The sequence below is a fragment of the Dasypus novemcinctus genome, chromosome 3 (assembly GCF_030445035.2).
Source record: "Dasypus novemcinctus isolate mDasNov1 chromosome 3, mDasNov1.1.hap2, whole genome shotgun sequence".
NCBI classification, from domain to species: Eukaryota; Metazoa; Chordata; class Mammalia; order Cingulata; family Dasypodidae; genus Dasypus; species Dasypus novemcinctus.
The window spans coordinates 42,835,657-42,850,894 of record NC_080675.1 but is presented as its reverse complement, the minus strand read 5'-3'; the positions used below and the strand labels follow the sequence as shown (position 1 = coordinate 42,850,894).

General features: G+C 35.7%; 1 protein-coding gene across 9 annotated transcripts in view; it reads left to right on the top strand.

The window, feature by feature from the left end:
* The window catches only part of PALS1 (protein associated with LIN7 1, MAGUK p55 family member), a 108,605-nt gene that overhangs the window by 19,805 nt on the left and 73,562 nt on the right, over positions 1-15,238 (top strand). For 3 of the 9 annotated variants that reach the window (XM_071213858.1, XM_071213859.1, XM_071213860.1), the window contains exons 2-4: positions 6,099-6,177; positions 7,711-7,785; positions 11,469-11,998. In XM_071213858.1, coding sequence (XP_071069959.1) covers positions 11,632-11,998 — 367 coding nt within the window. In that variant the 5' untranslated portion in view covers positions 6,099-6,177; positions 7,711-7,785; positions 11,469-11,631. The remainder of the gene's footprint in view (positions 1-6,098; positions 6,178-7,710; positions 7,786-11,468; positions 11,999-15,238) is intronic. The other 6 variants (XM_004477289.5, XM_058293236.2, XM_004477290.3 and 3 more) reach the window with 2 other exon arrangements.

The window sequence follows — 15,238 nt, the reverse complement described above, 5'->3', positions numbered from 1 at the left end:
ATCTTTCTAAGAATCCCTTTTGTTCTTGATTTTTTTCTTCTTCTCTCTTTTAAACTCGGAAACCTATAATTTCCCATTGCCTGCAGGAAAAAATTCAAACAATTTAATTTAGCATTCAGAGTCAGCTCTGGCTTTATCTTCTATCTCTTACACTGGCTCTGTTCCTTATCTGGACCCTTTCTTGTTCTCCAACTAGGCCATATATTTTCCTGATTGGTAGCAATATACTGAACAGCCATGTTGCAGGTCATTGTACCCGTCTTTTAAAAAAATCCATTTCTAGCCAGTTTGAAAATATTATAAATTACTATTTATCCCAGTACTCACCATTTTCAAGAACTTGGCTAACCTTTGGATACATTTAATCTTTTATTACTAAGGAGTTCAGGGTGATAAAATGGGGCAGTTCAAGTAACCAAACATTTGATATCTTTGATACTCTTTGGCTTATAACCAATTCCTACCTTAAGTGTGTAGTCTTGAGTATCTCCAAAGGCCTTCATCTTTGTGTTGGATTTAAGCAAATGGGAAATTTTCCATTGATTTTTAAACAAAACTCGACTTTAGGGAATGTCACATTATATCACAAGGAGCTTGATTTTCTGATTTAAAAAAATAATGAAGGGAAGCGGACTTGGCCCAGTGGTTGGGGCGTCCGTCTACCACATGGGAGATCCGCAGTTCAGACCCCGGGCCTTCTTGACCCATGTGGAGCTGGCCCACACGCAGTGCTGATGTGCGTGGGGAGCGCCATGCCATGCAGGGGTGTCCCTGCGTAGGGGAGCCCCATGTGCAAGGAGTGCGCCCTGTAAGGAGAGCCGCCCAGCGCAATAGAAAGTTCAGCCTGCCCAGGAATGGTGCCACACACACAGAGAGCTTACACAACAAGATGATGCAACGAAAAGAAACACAGATTCCCGTACTGCAGTCAAAGAAGAACACGCAGCAAATAGACACAAAGAGCAGACAACTGGGGCGGGTGGGGGGAGGAAGGGGAGAGAAATTAAAAAAAAGGGGGGGGGATTTTTTTGTTCCCCCAATTCTTTATTTCAAGGTACTACTATAACAGGGTAGTATCCACATTTGTAAAAGAACATGCAAAAGGATGAGTCAATATGCAATCCCATCCATCCCTGGGCATATACTTTAGGCCAAACCCAAATTTTAAACCTAGAAAAGCAAGAAGAGTCTGTTAGCTATTTGAATCTGCAAATGTGTTTTCTCATAGAATCTCCTCATTTGAAAGAGAATCTTTATGGACAACTTAACTATTTAATATCAATAGAAGTTTTTCTGTCTCTTAGCATTGAATTAAAATATGGCACAAGTTAAGAGCCTCTGATCTGGAGTCATACAAATTTGGCACTTGGGTTTATGACCCTGGGAAGTAACTTAACCTTTCCACACTTGTTTTCCTCTTTTGTAAACTGGGGATAACTGTGGAGTTGTAAGGATTAAATGAGATAATGTATGTGGAATCCTTCATACTGTGCCTGACAAGTAATGTTATTGCTGCCCTTCCTCTTCCTCTTCTTCCACCTCTTCTGCCACCATCACTGCTTACTCAGTCCATCCTGGTTTCCTCCTCTGTAAAATAGGGGTAAGAATTCCTTTTAAATAACCATTCAAGGATATTGTAAGGATTGTATGATAGAATGAATGGAAGATGATGTACATGAGTACATGTTAAAACATGTTGAATGTTTATTTTGAGGTATTCTTTGGGCAAAATATTTTGCTTCTTTAAACCTATCTCCTTGTTTGACATTGGGGATAACGATAGTACTTACATTTGTAGGGTTGTTTAAGGATTAATGTTTGTTTTCTCTTTCAAGATTCTAAGCAGTTAATAATGGAAAATGTATCTATCATCTGCTAGGTATATTACTAAAAATGTGTGTGCTTTCCCATTCAGTTCCAGTATAGGTTAGCCAAGGGGGCGCTGATACAAAGTATCAGAAATCTGTTGGCTCCTAAAAAGGGTATTTATTTGGGGTAGAAGCTTACAGTCACAAGACCCTGAAAAGTCCAGCTCAAGGACCATAAGAGGTACTTTCTCACCCAAAGTCATTGGCCATGTGGTGAAGCAAGATGTTAGGTGATGTCTGCAAGGGTTCAGCCTTCCTTCTTTCCTCTTAAGGCTCTGTGGTCCCAGCTTTCAATCTCAGCTTTAGGCTGGCATAAGGCTTGTCTCTCTCCCCCAGAGCTTCTTTCTTTCTGGATTCAGTTGCTCTGTTCTCTTCACAAGGTCACATGTAGACTGTCAGGCTCATCTCTCTTCCCAGGGCCTCTGCCATGTCTAATGAACCTCTTCTCTTTCCTCACATATCTGCTTTTCCATATACTTCCTTGTGAGAATCTGTTTTATCAGCCCAACAAGGGGGTGGGGACTCAACGCTGAGTCGCACTCTAGTGACGTAGTTGAATCAAAGCCCTAATCGTAACATAATTTAACAGATGTCCCTGCTGAATCTAATACAATCAAAGGGTTATCACGCTCAGAGGAACCAGACCAGTTTACAAACATATTTCTTTTTGGAATTCATAAATAATATCAAACTGCCACAGGTCCCAATATACAGAATAAGTCCATTTATTTAGCAGTAGTAGTATCCATTTACTCCCCAGCTATTCTGTTGATGATCATTACCTTGTTAAATTTCTGGATTTATTGATTTCTGCCACTAAATATTTGTGTAACCTTGGCAAGTGACTTAAATTTTTTGAAACTTCCTTTGCCATTTGTAAAATAAAAATGCATAAGGTATTTTGTTTTTTCAACGTCTAAGTCAGTAGGATTATTTTTTCTTGGGCCTTAAAAAGAAAAATAAAAGTAAGCTTCTGCTTTTATTTTGAAAAACGATGGATTCGATCAGGAGTTCTTAACAAGGGGTCCGTGAACTTGAATTGAAATTCAAAAAGATGTTTTTTCTTGTGGGGACGTGTTGGTGTGGGTGTGATATATTTATTAAATAATACACAATATAGTGTGGGCTTGGTAAGGGGTCCATGGAACAAAAAAGGTTAAGAATCCCTGATCTAAAGTATAAATCAATGTATAGCACATTTTTAAAATAGCGATATTTTTTTTCCAACTTTTTTCCAGCTGTGTTACTTTTTTTTTTTTTTTTTCATTTCAGGGCACTTGTTTGGCCAAGAATCATGGGATAATTGAAGGAAGTTATAAACTTAATCTTTTAGTTACAAGTATATGTTTTAAATACAATTTTTGCCAGAACTGTTCAAAGCTGCTAAGTGCTGAGAGGTTTACATCTGAGAAAGACGTGTCTTTTATAAACTTTAGATATTGTGCTGTTGATATCCAACTGAACTGAGTGTTTGGAGTCATATTTTTTTTTTCTATTTGTGATGGCAGATTTACGTGGCTGTGAGTTATAATATATATTTCTACTACTCCCCTTTGGAATCTTTCCTTATTGGATTTTTACTTTGAAGATTTTTTAGTTAAGGGAATTTTGCCTTCATATTTTTTTTCCCCAGAAATTTATCTGGCATAGTGTATTTTAAATAAAGTTAGTTTTAAAGCTATGAGGATAGCAATAACTTCTCTGGAATGCAGTTATCTGGATGATTTGTGAAGGTAAACCTATCTGAAGCCTAAACCATGAACTAAGGGAGACTTTTAGAGTCTTGCTTTATGGCCTAGTGTATTATTAGTTTTTCATATGTTTGAAGTATGCTTGAGAAGAATGTTTATTCTGATTGTTGAATAAAGAGTTCTCTTTTTTTGCCAAGTCACTGTCATTCATTACGTTGTCCGAATACTTTATTTATTGACTTTTCTATCAGCTTGACCTATCAATTATTGAGAAAGGTACACTGAAATCTCTCAGCAGTATGATGATAAAATTGGCAACTATTTTCTGTAATTATATCAATTTTTGCTTTATATGTTTTAAGATGTTTAAGTGTAGACTGATTCAGAGATATGATGTGGGGGCATTTTCAGGACTTGGAGTTGTCCTAGGTGGTACTGCAGGGACAGATGCTGGACATTGTATGTCCTGCCATGGCCCACTGGGTGAACTGGGAGAGAGTGTAAATTACAATGTAAACCATTATCCATGTGGTGCAGCAGTGCTCCAAAATGTATTCACCAAATGCAGTGAATGTGCCATGATGATGAAAGAGGTTGTTGATGGGGGAGGAGTGGGGTGAGGGAGTTGGGGGTTATATGGGGACCTCTTACATTTTTTGAATGTAACATTTTTTAAAAAATAGAGAGAAAAATAAGAATTGTCATATTTTCTTGGTGAATTGTATTTTTTATCTTAATGTAATGGATCACTCTCTCCCTGTTAATGTTTTTTTTCCCCCTCATAAACAATTTAAATAGACAGATTTCCATGTCCTTCTGATTTAGGTGAATCTATGGTAAACCTGAATTTTTAAAAAAATTCAATTGGACAGCATGTCTTAAGTAGTAAGAGTAAATCATTTATATTTATTGTGATGACTGAGACATTTAAACTTGCTTTGCCAGTTATTACTTTGCTCTCTCTCATTTGTTATTCCATTCCTTGCCCTCTACTGTTAGGGTTCAAATTATGGGAATTCAGAGCAAAGAGAATTGATACCTTGCTGATTAAAACAAGGATGACCTCAGAGAACGTAGCATTTGACAAGGTATTTGAAGAAATTGGGTATGTTTTAATCACATGGAAGTGTAGGGACTGTTAGGGAGGAAATAGAACCAGAAAACCAGCAAGATTATTTAAAAATTCTGGTGAGAAGAGCATGTTTTAAAAGTAGGATAATGGATTCTAAAAATCTTGTGGAGTCAACAGTTCTTGGTAACCAATGGGACAAAATGATTTGCAGAAGATAAAGGTCCTGGAGATACTGGCACTATTAACAATAGTAGGGGCAAGCAGATGTGGCTCAAGTGATTGGGCTTCCACCTACCACATGGGAGAACCTGGGTTCGATCCCTGGGGCCTGCTGGTTAAAAAAAAAAAAAGCGTGCCTGTGCAGTGAGCCAGTGCCAATGCGGTGAGCCTAGTGTCTAAGCGAGTGCCCCTGCAAGTGAGTCACACAGCAAGATGATGATGCAACGAAAGACGAAGGGAGAGTCAAGGCAAGGCACAACAGAAACCAGGAACTGAGGTGGTGCAAGTGACAGGGAACCTCTCTCCACATCACAGGTTCCCAGGATCGAATCCTGGTGAATCCTAGAGGAGAAAAAGAAGGAGAGAAGACAAAACAAAGAGAAATAAATAACAGAAGGTCACACAGCGAATGGACACTGTCAGCAAAAACAGCAGGGCAGGGGGAGGGGGAGAGGGAAAAATTAAAACAGTACGGACGAATTGGAGGTCAGTTTGGGATACTATATATTGAAATTGCGTTTTCTGGCAATATCCATATATAAATACACTTTCTATTCCCTTAACGTGGACATTTATTTCTGGTTCCTCATGTGGGTGATTCATTTTTTATCATTCAGGTCTCAACTCAAATATCATCTCCTAAAATAGGCCTTCTCTGACCGTCTTATTTAATTTTGCCTCTTCCAAACATCACTGTCTATTATACTACCCTGTCTTATTTTCTCTGTAATCTTTTATCTGAAGTCATCTTATTTCTTGTTTACTTATTAATATCTTTTGTCCCACCAGAATGTATTCTCTATTAGGGCAGGATCCTCAGGATTAACTTTGGTTCCTATGAATTCTTTTTGGATCATAAACGTCTCATTTTCTTGACACCATAAATTATTTGTAGTGTTTAAAATTGATGCACAAGTTGTAGTTGAAACAAAAACTATATATTTATGCCTTAACCTAGAAAATGACATTTTTTAAAAATCTGCTAATGGGTATTACCCTTTATTATGTTTTAACTCTTATCGTTAATTTTGTATAATTAACACTGAGTTTTCAGCAATGCCTATTAGAGACTTGGGGCATGAATGTGTGTGTGCTTGTACATCTTTTTACTTCCTACTAAGAAATCATAACTATCTGCAAACAGAATTGGGTATCATGTTGAATTAACCCTTCTCTACTCCCTTCCACCCTTTAAAAACTCTGCAGACTTTTATAATTGATTAATTGTCTCATTTCTGTATTTTACAGACTAAGAAAACCTGAGTTTTGTGAAAAATCAAAGAGAATCTAAGAGGATAGTAGCAACGATCTTTCTAATTTGCATAATGTAAGTTCTTTTCACTATTCTTGGCCTGAATCTTATGTTAGCTGACAAAGCTGTTTCTATGGAAACAAATAGTCCAACCTCTTAGAATGTCAGAGGAATGCTGATCACTTAAAGTGAGACTTCCCAGCTGCTGGTCAAAAGGCAGTACTTGGGAGAGAAGGGGAGGAAGGAGCAATTGAAAAAAATTCTTGAGTTCTGGATCTTAGGGTAGACTGACCATGCTTTTACACATGAAGTATATGTTTTACATTGCCCCCTGCCTAAATGTCAGGATAGCAACTATATAGGAAATTGTCTTCCTGCTAAGAAACATTTCTGCTTTTTGATACTGAGCTCTCTGTAGGCTAGTATACCTCATGTGACTTCAGGCTCTCCCCACCTCCAACCTCATTCATTTGCACATTTTAGATGAAGCTTATTTTGCTTCCTTTTACCCTCTTCTCTCATAGCCAATTCATGCTAATAAAGCCTTTTCTTCCTTACTATCACTGAAACCCTTTGGCTTGCCAACTTGGAAATTCAGTTTCTTCCTTTGTGGACTATGTAAAGATATTTTATTTTGCAGGGGGTGGGGGGGGGGGGTGAGAGTGGGTGTGGACAGAAATTGTGATGAGGATTTGAAAAGTGGGCCGTTGAGGCTTTTTTTTTTTTCAATTTATAATTGGAAATTGAGAAGAGAGGAATACTCTTAGGGCTCGTAGCTTATAACTCCATTATCTACATAAAAGGATCTTATTATTTGCATAGAAGTAGGTAGTTCTCTGGTTCAGTTATCCACCACCTTCTGAATTGTCATACAAAGAGTTTTATTTCCTGGAGGGAAAAGGTATAATTATTTGGACTGGGACTCTCTTCACTGTTTATTGATATGTATTGATTACATATATAAGCCAGAGTATTCATAGATTGCCTATTTACAAATTATAATCTTAATGCTAAAATGACAAGATACAATATAATGTTTCTTTGATTCTGGATGAGCTTCAAGTTCTTTCATGGCCCTCATGAATTAGCTTGTGGTAATTATAAAGTCTTTTGGAGAAGTATGGTACCCATGACATCATTATTTAATTTAAGTAGCCTGGAAAGATTTTCTTGAAGTAATAGGGACTTGAGATAGGTCTTGAGGTAAAAAATGAAAGAAATAGTTCATATTTCTTAGTTCATAATGTATTTGGGCAGGAAAAAAAAGACATGGGAGAGGCACAGATGAGGCTCATTTATCCAAAGCAGAAGAAGGCTTATCCTGGAGAGTGGTAGAAGATAGTTAGAAAATTTGGTTTTATCCTGAATTTGGACTTTATTCTCAAGGCAGCAAGAGAACCTACAAAGGTTGTAAACAGAGGAGTGATTTGTTCATATACTTAATTAAGCATTTATGTCTTACAAGGTATCAGGGCTAGAGAGATGAACAAGACAGATTCCTATCTGTTAGATTATTTACCTGTATTCCCTTGAAATTAATGGGTCGAAGACTTAAACTCATATTTCCCTTTAATTTCTTTTTTCTTTCTCTGATATTCCTCATTTTAGGTAATGGCACTACCATCCACCCAGTGGCCCCAAGATAGTGATTAAGAATACTGGTCCTGGAGTCACACTTCCTGGGTTAATATTCTGAAATCTGCTTGTGCTGTGCTGGGCAATATCATGGATTCAGAGATGAGTCATCCTGGTTCATGACCTTAAGGAGCTTCTAGTCTGATGGGGCATCTGAACAGATAGAAATAGCCATAGTTCATTTTGGTCAGGGAGGTGACAGGGATTGTGATATTCCAGAGGCATCTATCAGTTTGGGGAGTTATGGAAATCCAGAGGAAGCTTTATTTGAGCTGAGACTTAAAAGGAAAGTAGGCAAGGATTAGATCCTAGGCAATCTGATTCTGGATCCTGTTCTCTTAAACATTACATTGTTTTAGGTTACTGGGTGGATGTAGTTGCATTAATTAAACTTGAGAACAGAGGAAGAAGATGAAGGAGGTGTATGTGAGGGGATTAAAGGGAAATAAGAGTTTAATTTTGGACACATTAATTTCTAGATTCTGTTAGGGCATTTAGGTAGATAGACTAACAGGCAAGGATCTTCAGGATCTATAACCCTAGTTAACCTAGTTGGGAATGGCTCTCTTACTGCCTAGAGAGTTTTAAGTTGGACACAATCAAACTTTGTAGTCATATCTTCCACTTCTCTACTGTACAAGCTGATTGCTCTTGTTAAACTAGACTTATTTGTACCTTTCCCACACCTTTTTTCTTCCTGTCTTTAGTTCATTGTGCTCCTTTATTTTTCTGTCCTATCTTCAAGGGTTACCTTGATCCACATTCCTCATCTTTAAAACAATCATTTGGACCCACCTCTAGAGGTGTAATGAGGATTAAATGAGTGAATACTGTCGTGTATTTGGAATATTGCCTGGCTTATAAAGACATGCTTAGTGTGAGTTCTAGATATTAGTTGTAGCTGTTAGTACTACTACTACCATGACAACTAGTACTATTACTTCCTGCTGCTCTTCCTCCTCCTCCACTTCTTCCTTCTCTTCCTTTTTTATTCTGCTGTATGAATGTAGATAGTAAGTTCTGTTGAACTAAATATATCATGAATACAATTTTTATTTACTCTTAACTGTCTTGGTTCAGGGCCCCCTTTCTTACTGTTGCCTTTAACTGGTCTCATCACCACCCTTCATTCAATCCTCTACACTTCTGTTAGAGCGATCTTTCTTTAAAAGTAAATATGATCATGTTATCCCCTATTTAAAATCCTTTAGTGATTCTTAGGGCTTTTAAGAAAAAGGAAGAAGCCTTTTGTTATTAAACTCTTCAGTCTGGCTCCCTGCTTCCCTTTCCACTTTCATTGTTATTCATGTAGTAAATGGTGCCATCTTTCCTTCCAGCCTTATTGCATTCTATTCTGTTTTCTGAAAGTGCCATACTTTCATATTCCTCCTCCTTATTGGCCATGTGATTTCCTCTGCCTGAGACATATCCTCCTGTTGGGCTAATTTTTTAATTTTTTCATCTGGCTAATTTTTAGTTGCTCTTTGAAATGCAGCTCTAAGAAATGTATTCTATGTTTTGAGTGTTTACTGTGACTCCTTACTGCAGAAGAAGTTTTAAATTCCATCCTCTGTGCACCTCTGTAAATCTGTAACATTTTTTTGAAGTTTAGTTCAACAAATATTCATTGTTTCCTGTATGTCTTGTATTGTGCTAAGTGCTAAGGTTATAAAAATAAGACATGACCTCTGTCTTTAATGATTTAGAATTTATTGAGGAAAGACTAAATGGGGAAGAATAATCATTTATTTTCTTGGCTATCTCTCCCTGTAGAGGGTGATGAACATTCCAAGGGAGAGGACCAAAATGAGATTGTAAGCAGATTAATACCAGATCGCGCCTTTTTTTTTTTTTTTTTAAATAGTAGACGACTAGATTCAGATAGACAAGAGAAGCTAGATCACCTGGCCTAGTCTCATTTCAGTAGACTAGTTTACAAACCAAGTAAAAAATACATTATTTCTTATTAACCTTGATTTTAGTATCTAGTAAATGTAAATAGAGAAGGTTGAGAGTTTTAATTTTCTGAAAGTATGTACACTCCTAGACTTTTTGGATTAAAATTAAACATAGCACTCTAGTAAACATAGCACTACAGTACCTCCTACACAAATTTCTGCTTACTTGTAATGAAAACATTAAATAAGCTGAATTTGCGTTTTGATATAATAACATAAAATTTAAGAATAGCCTAAAATAACTCTAAGAGCTCTCATTCTAATGAAAAGAAGGCAATCTAATGGTAAAGAAGATATATATGGGTAATTGATAATTGTTAGAAAATAGAGAAGCTAAAAAATGGTTGGAAGTCAGGAGAACCTACTAAAATTGATGTGACAATGTAATTCTCGTGACTTATATAGCTTGTATCCCTTTTTCTGCTTGTTGGCTTAGTGTTTTCCTAGTAGTCTAGTCTTCTGTCCCTATTTGCACTGTGACCTGTGATGTTTGTTTGAGAGAAGATTGGTTTTAGGAATATTGTTTGAAAAGCCAACTTTTGCTTAGTTGGCATTTTTCTCTACCCACCCTATTTGCTGAAGTGGTGCTCAACTCAAGGAGGAAATAGTTTATTATTGTAAATATTTTTAAAGTCTTGAGCAGAAGAAGACTAATTAGATTTAATGTGTGGGTTTACACATATATAAATAATCTGCCTTTTTTTGACTGAGAAATGGCTTGATGAAAAGCCAGTGTCATCAAGGAAAATATTTTTCTTGTTTAAAATATGTTGAAGATTTTTTAATAAGAGAATCATACATTAATACTAAAAATTAATATATGTCTCTTTTCAGTTTAAAACTTGCATATATTATCTGATTTAAAACTCAGAACATTCCTATGAATAAATTTTCCAAATGAGAAATCTGAGGTTCACAGACAATAATAAACTGGTCTCACATCATAAAGGTAGAGAAATTGGCAGAGCCAGACTTAAATTTCAGGTTTCTTGCCTCCAAGACCAATATGTTCTTTTTCCTACATAGTATGGCATTTTAGAAGTCTAAATGGATTCTCTAAAAAGAGTTAACCCCAATTGCTTTTTCATGGGACTGACTAGAGAGCCTGTTAATCCAAGTAGTCTCTTTTTTTTTTTTTTCACTTAATGTAATTTTATTATGTTGATACCTTAGCTATTAAAGTTTCTTGTTTGTTGGGTATTTTCTACATCTCAAACTCTGAAAATGAATTGCCCCCAAAATACTGTCTTTATCTCAAGTGAGCTGCCTGCATGGCAGTTTCCTGTGTTAAGTCTGTTATTTTTTATTAGTTTCTTTAGCAATTAACCAGAAGTTTATTTTAATCACATATATATTGAGTGGAAAGTACTGTGTTGAGACAACTATAGTAAGATGATTAAAACATCTTTATATCTTAAGGGACCTATTCTCTACTGGTCTAGTACCCAAAGCTTTCTTACTTTCCTGCTTTGCTAAACTTCCAAAGTGAATCATCTTCTTCAGATATCATTTCTGATCTCTTATCAGATATCATTTTCCTGCTTGCTTCCAAATTCTTGGGAAGGGGAGATGATGACACTTTTGGGGTAATATTTTAATTTCTTTAATATTATTTGTAAAATGAAAGTGCTTATTCTATATAGCAAAGTGAATTTATATTTATTAGGTATTTTCTATATTGTGTAGCGATTACAAGTAGGCTATGTAAAATTTGCTTTTGTATTGTAACTCTCATACTTTTCTCCCTCCCCTCCCCTTCATCTTTCCCCTTAGATTTCCTTCATGGATACTTTTTCATAGCATTATTATGTGATATGAGAAGTTTTTTTTTTTTCTTTTTTGAAGTAACATGGATTTTATACTACAGAATCAAGAGAATTGGCTTTATAGGAAATTTTGATTTATAGAAAGTGGTATAGGTTTTTTATAGATAACCATGACAACATCCCATATGAATGGGCATGTTACAGAGGAATCAGACAGCGAAGTAAAAAATGTTGATCTTGCATCACCAGAGGAACATCAGAAGCATCGAGAGATGGCTGTTGACTGCCCGGGAGATTTGGGCACCAGGATGATGCCAGTACGTCGAAGTGCACAGTTGGAGCGTATTCGGCAACAACAGGAGGACATGAGGCGTAGGCGAGAGGAAGAGGGGAAAAAACAAGAACTTGACCTTAATTCTTCCATGAGACTTAAGAAACTAGCTCAAATACCTCCAAAGACTGGAATAGATAACCCTATATTTGATACAGAGGAAGGAATTGTCTTAGAAAGTCCTCATTATGCTGTGAAAATACTAGGTAAGTAAAAACAGCAGAATAATAAAAAATGTTTTGCCTTAGTTTATGCCTTAACATAAATGCGTATGGGGAGGAAGAGAGGTGTAACAGAATGTAAGCAAAAACAAATCTGAATTCCAGTTTTTTCTTGAAGAGACAATATAAGCCTATCATTGTTTACTATGAGCCAAGTAGAACTAAAAGTGTATGACTTACATATTCAGTCACTGCAACATATTTTTCTACTGAAAAAGATTTTCATATTTTGAATTTCTGATTTCCTAAAGTTTCTAAAATATTGTAGTAGAAGCAATATCTATGTCTTTAAATTTATTTGATTTCTTTAATCTATAACCACCAAGAAAAGGGACTGGTTCAGTCATATGGCATCACACACAAAGAATACGGCCCAGAATTCTCTTGCTATATCACCTATTCCCAAATTCTGTTCTGTGGGGAAAGGTTAGTTCCATGAGATATTAATAGATACAAACCATAAAGAGCTCTATAAAGCAAATAAAATTTAGATCACTTGGTTAATTAAGCTAAACAACTTCATATTATAGGACTCCAAAAGAGATATGTTGATGTGTAATGCACATGTGCCACACGCCCACCCCCACCCCACCTGGTTCCTTTACATGCACAAGACTGCTGGACTAGTGTCAGGAGTTAGGAGAACTCTGTTTGAGAAATGCTGTTTTGTACATTAATTTGTGTTCCCTTTGATACCAGGCTAAGTCAAGTGAAGCATTTTATTTCTTTGTGGTTTACTGCTTACAGATGTGAAAAGAGACATTTCCATCTTCTGTGGAAGAAGAAAGTTTTTGATGTTGTTTTGCCATTTACTTGTGTCTGTAGAGCCCTGTACTAGGTGCCTTAGCAAAAACCACTCATATTTGATACCCACTCTGATTTTGTTAACAGGGTTCTGTAGTCTCAATTTTGGAGATCAAGAAATTGAATTTCAGAGAGTTAAATTATTTGTTAAGGCCATGTAGCTATTATGTGGTAGAACCAAGTTTGAATTGACCAGATCTGATTATCCTCAAAACAAAGGACTTGAGTGGGGACTGACATCTCTTGTACCTCACTCACCAGGCCAGAGCTCTGGCTACCCAGAATGGAGCACCTTTTTCTAATTTGTCCGAAAGTACCATAGAAAGGCTAGATTTGTTACTCACTAAACCCCTTTATTCCCAAGTCTGGAGCAGTTTCTAACTACATGATCTCATCTCCTTCTCATCTTTGTTATGAATTCATCAACAATTCAGATTTCTTGACAGAACGCAAATGGGCATACTTCTCTATGTTTTAAGAAATGGACATGTGCTAAGTGATAGTAAAGTTTGCTAAATTCCTTCAGAAGATAAAATGATAGTGAAAACTAAAAGACTAGATAAGCTTTTAATATATTCTTATGAAACAATTTTGTGTTCTTTTACCCAAAGTATTTTGTCATTCCTGATTGCCTTTTACTGTCCCTTATCTCCCACTATTCCATTATTTTTTAAAATTTTCTGTAAATATTTTCTGTGACTTGGAGAAAGTTTGCACTGTAATATATCCAGCCCAAGCCAGGACTGATTCGTGTGTTTCTTTATTTAAATTTAAGATTAATGTATTTGTTAATTTGCTTATCTAAATCTGCTTAAATGTTTATCTAATAGGTAATATTCTTGTAATCACAGTAAATAAATATAGCTTAATCCAGATTACTTTATGGCTTTTTTTTTCTTAAACACGGAAAATTTGAGAACATTGTTCATAAGGTTTTTTGCTTTTCCTGTTGCTGTTTGTATGTTCCTTGGCTAATATTTTTGTAACTATAAAGGGCAGCTATATTTTCTTCTAACAAGCAGTCTATTTTGGTTTTCAAAAAATTGTGATCCTTGAAATTAAGGCTGTGTTTATATATGTGAGTTTAAATTAATTTTAAATATAGTGCCAGGTATTTTGTAACATATTTCTTGGATAAGAGAAGATTTACTATTTTGAGACTATAGGTAGTAGAGTTAATGTAATACACTCAACACAAATGTCTTTTAATTATATGAAACTTGAAAAGTTAACCTAAGTTATAAAGTTGTTATGGTCAGTGATAACCTCAGTTTTTGGATATATTCATTTTAAGGTGAAGTGAAGTAGTTTTGTAATGAAATTTTTTTCTGGGTCATAATTTGCTAACACATCAAACGCTTAGCAGCAGTACTCCCCTGAGGTTGAATGTGTCTTCCTGCCAGTATTTTGTTTAATACACACATGACAGGAGACAACTTCCCAGCCTTTTTCACTGCCAGAAGCAGCAACTGTATTTTAAATGAGGAAGGGATAAGTTTCTGATTTATTTCTCTGAGAGGGATCCTTCAGTTTCCGAACGATACATCTTTATTTACCTGTGAGTAGACAAAGTTCTCTTTTAAGAATTGTAATTGCGATTGGAAAGGTTACAGATGTTAATTGGCTGGGTGGTGAATTTTAATGAAAGTATTTGTAAATTTGTCCTGTATAGTGATAAAGTATAGGGATGGAATTGATAGAAGATACTCAGAAGGAATGAATTGAATTTTCTTCTTTAGAAGGCAGTTCGAATCTTATCTAAGATTCTCTTTCATAAGCAAGGCAAACTGTGAGAGAAATCTTGAGAAAAGAACAGAATGTAGGTTAGAGTAGGAGAAGGTAGAGTACTCTAATTTCACATATGTCTAAGTTATGGATTTCACTGTTTTTGTTTGTTTTCTTGTTCATAGCTGAGTAATTTTAGGCCAAGAAACTGGACAAGTATAGTAAACAGAATATTTAAAGGGAATAAACTAGGGAAGGCTGCCACCTATCATATATGTATAACTGTATCTAAATGATATTTGCCCAAAGATATTATTGCTTGTTACATCTTTGAAAAGACCTAGCTTGCATGTGCACATGTATACAAAGACACATATGCACCTGTAGTGAGCTGTTTTGTGTTTAATAAGGAGGCTTGAGATTCCTGTTTTATTTTTATTTTAGTTATTTTAGAGTAAGGAAAATGCTCTAATATTGATTGAAGTAATGAATACACAACTCTGAGATTTGAAATTCTTGACTAAGCTTTCTAATCTGCGCCAGAAGCTGTTAGTGTGAATGAAAAAAAAAACAAAAAACACCAGTGGGAAGACAACTAAGATGAATAAAGCAAAAAAAGAAATATTTCATAATATTTATAATAGGTTGTTTCAGTCTTGATTAGTATGTACTTTTTTTTGTCAGATGTCCTTGGGA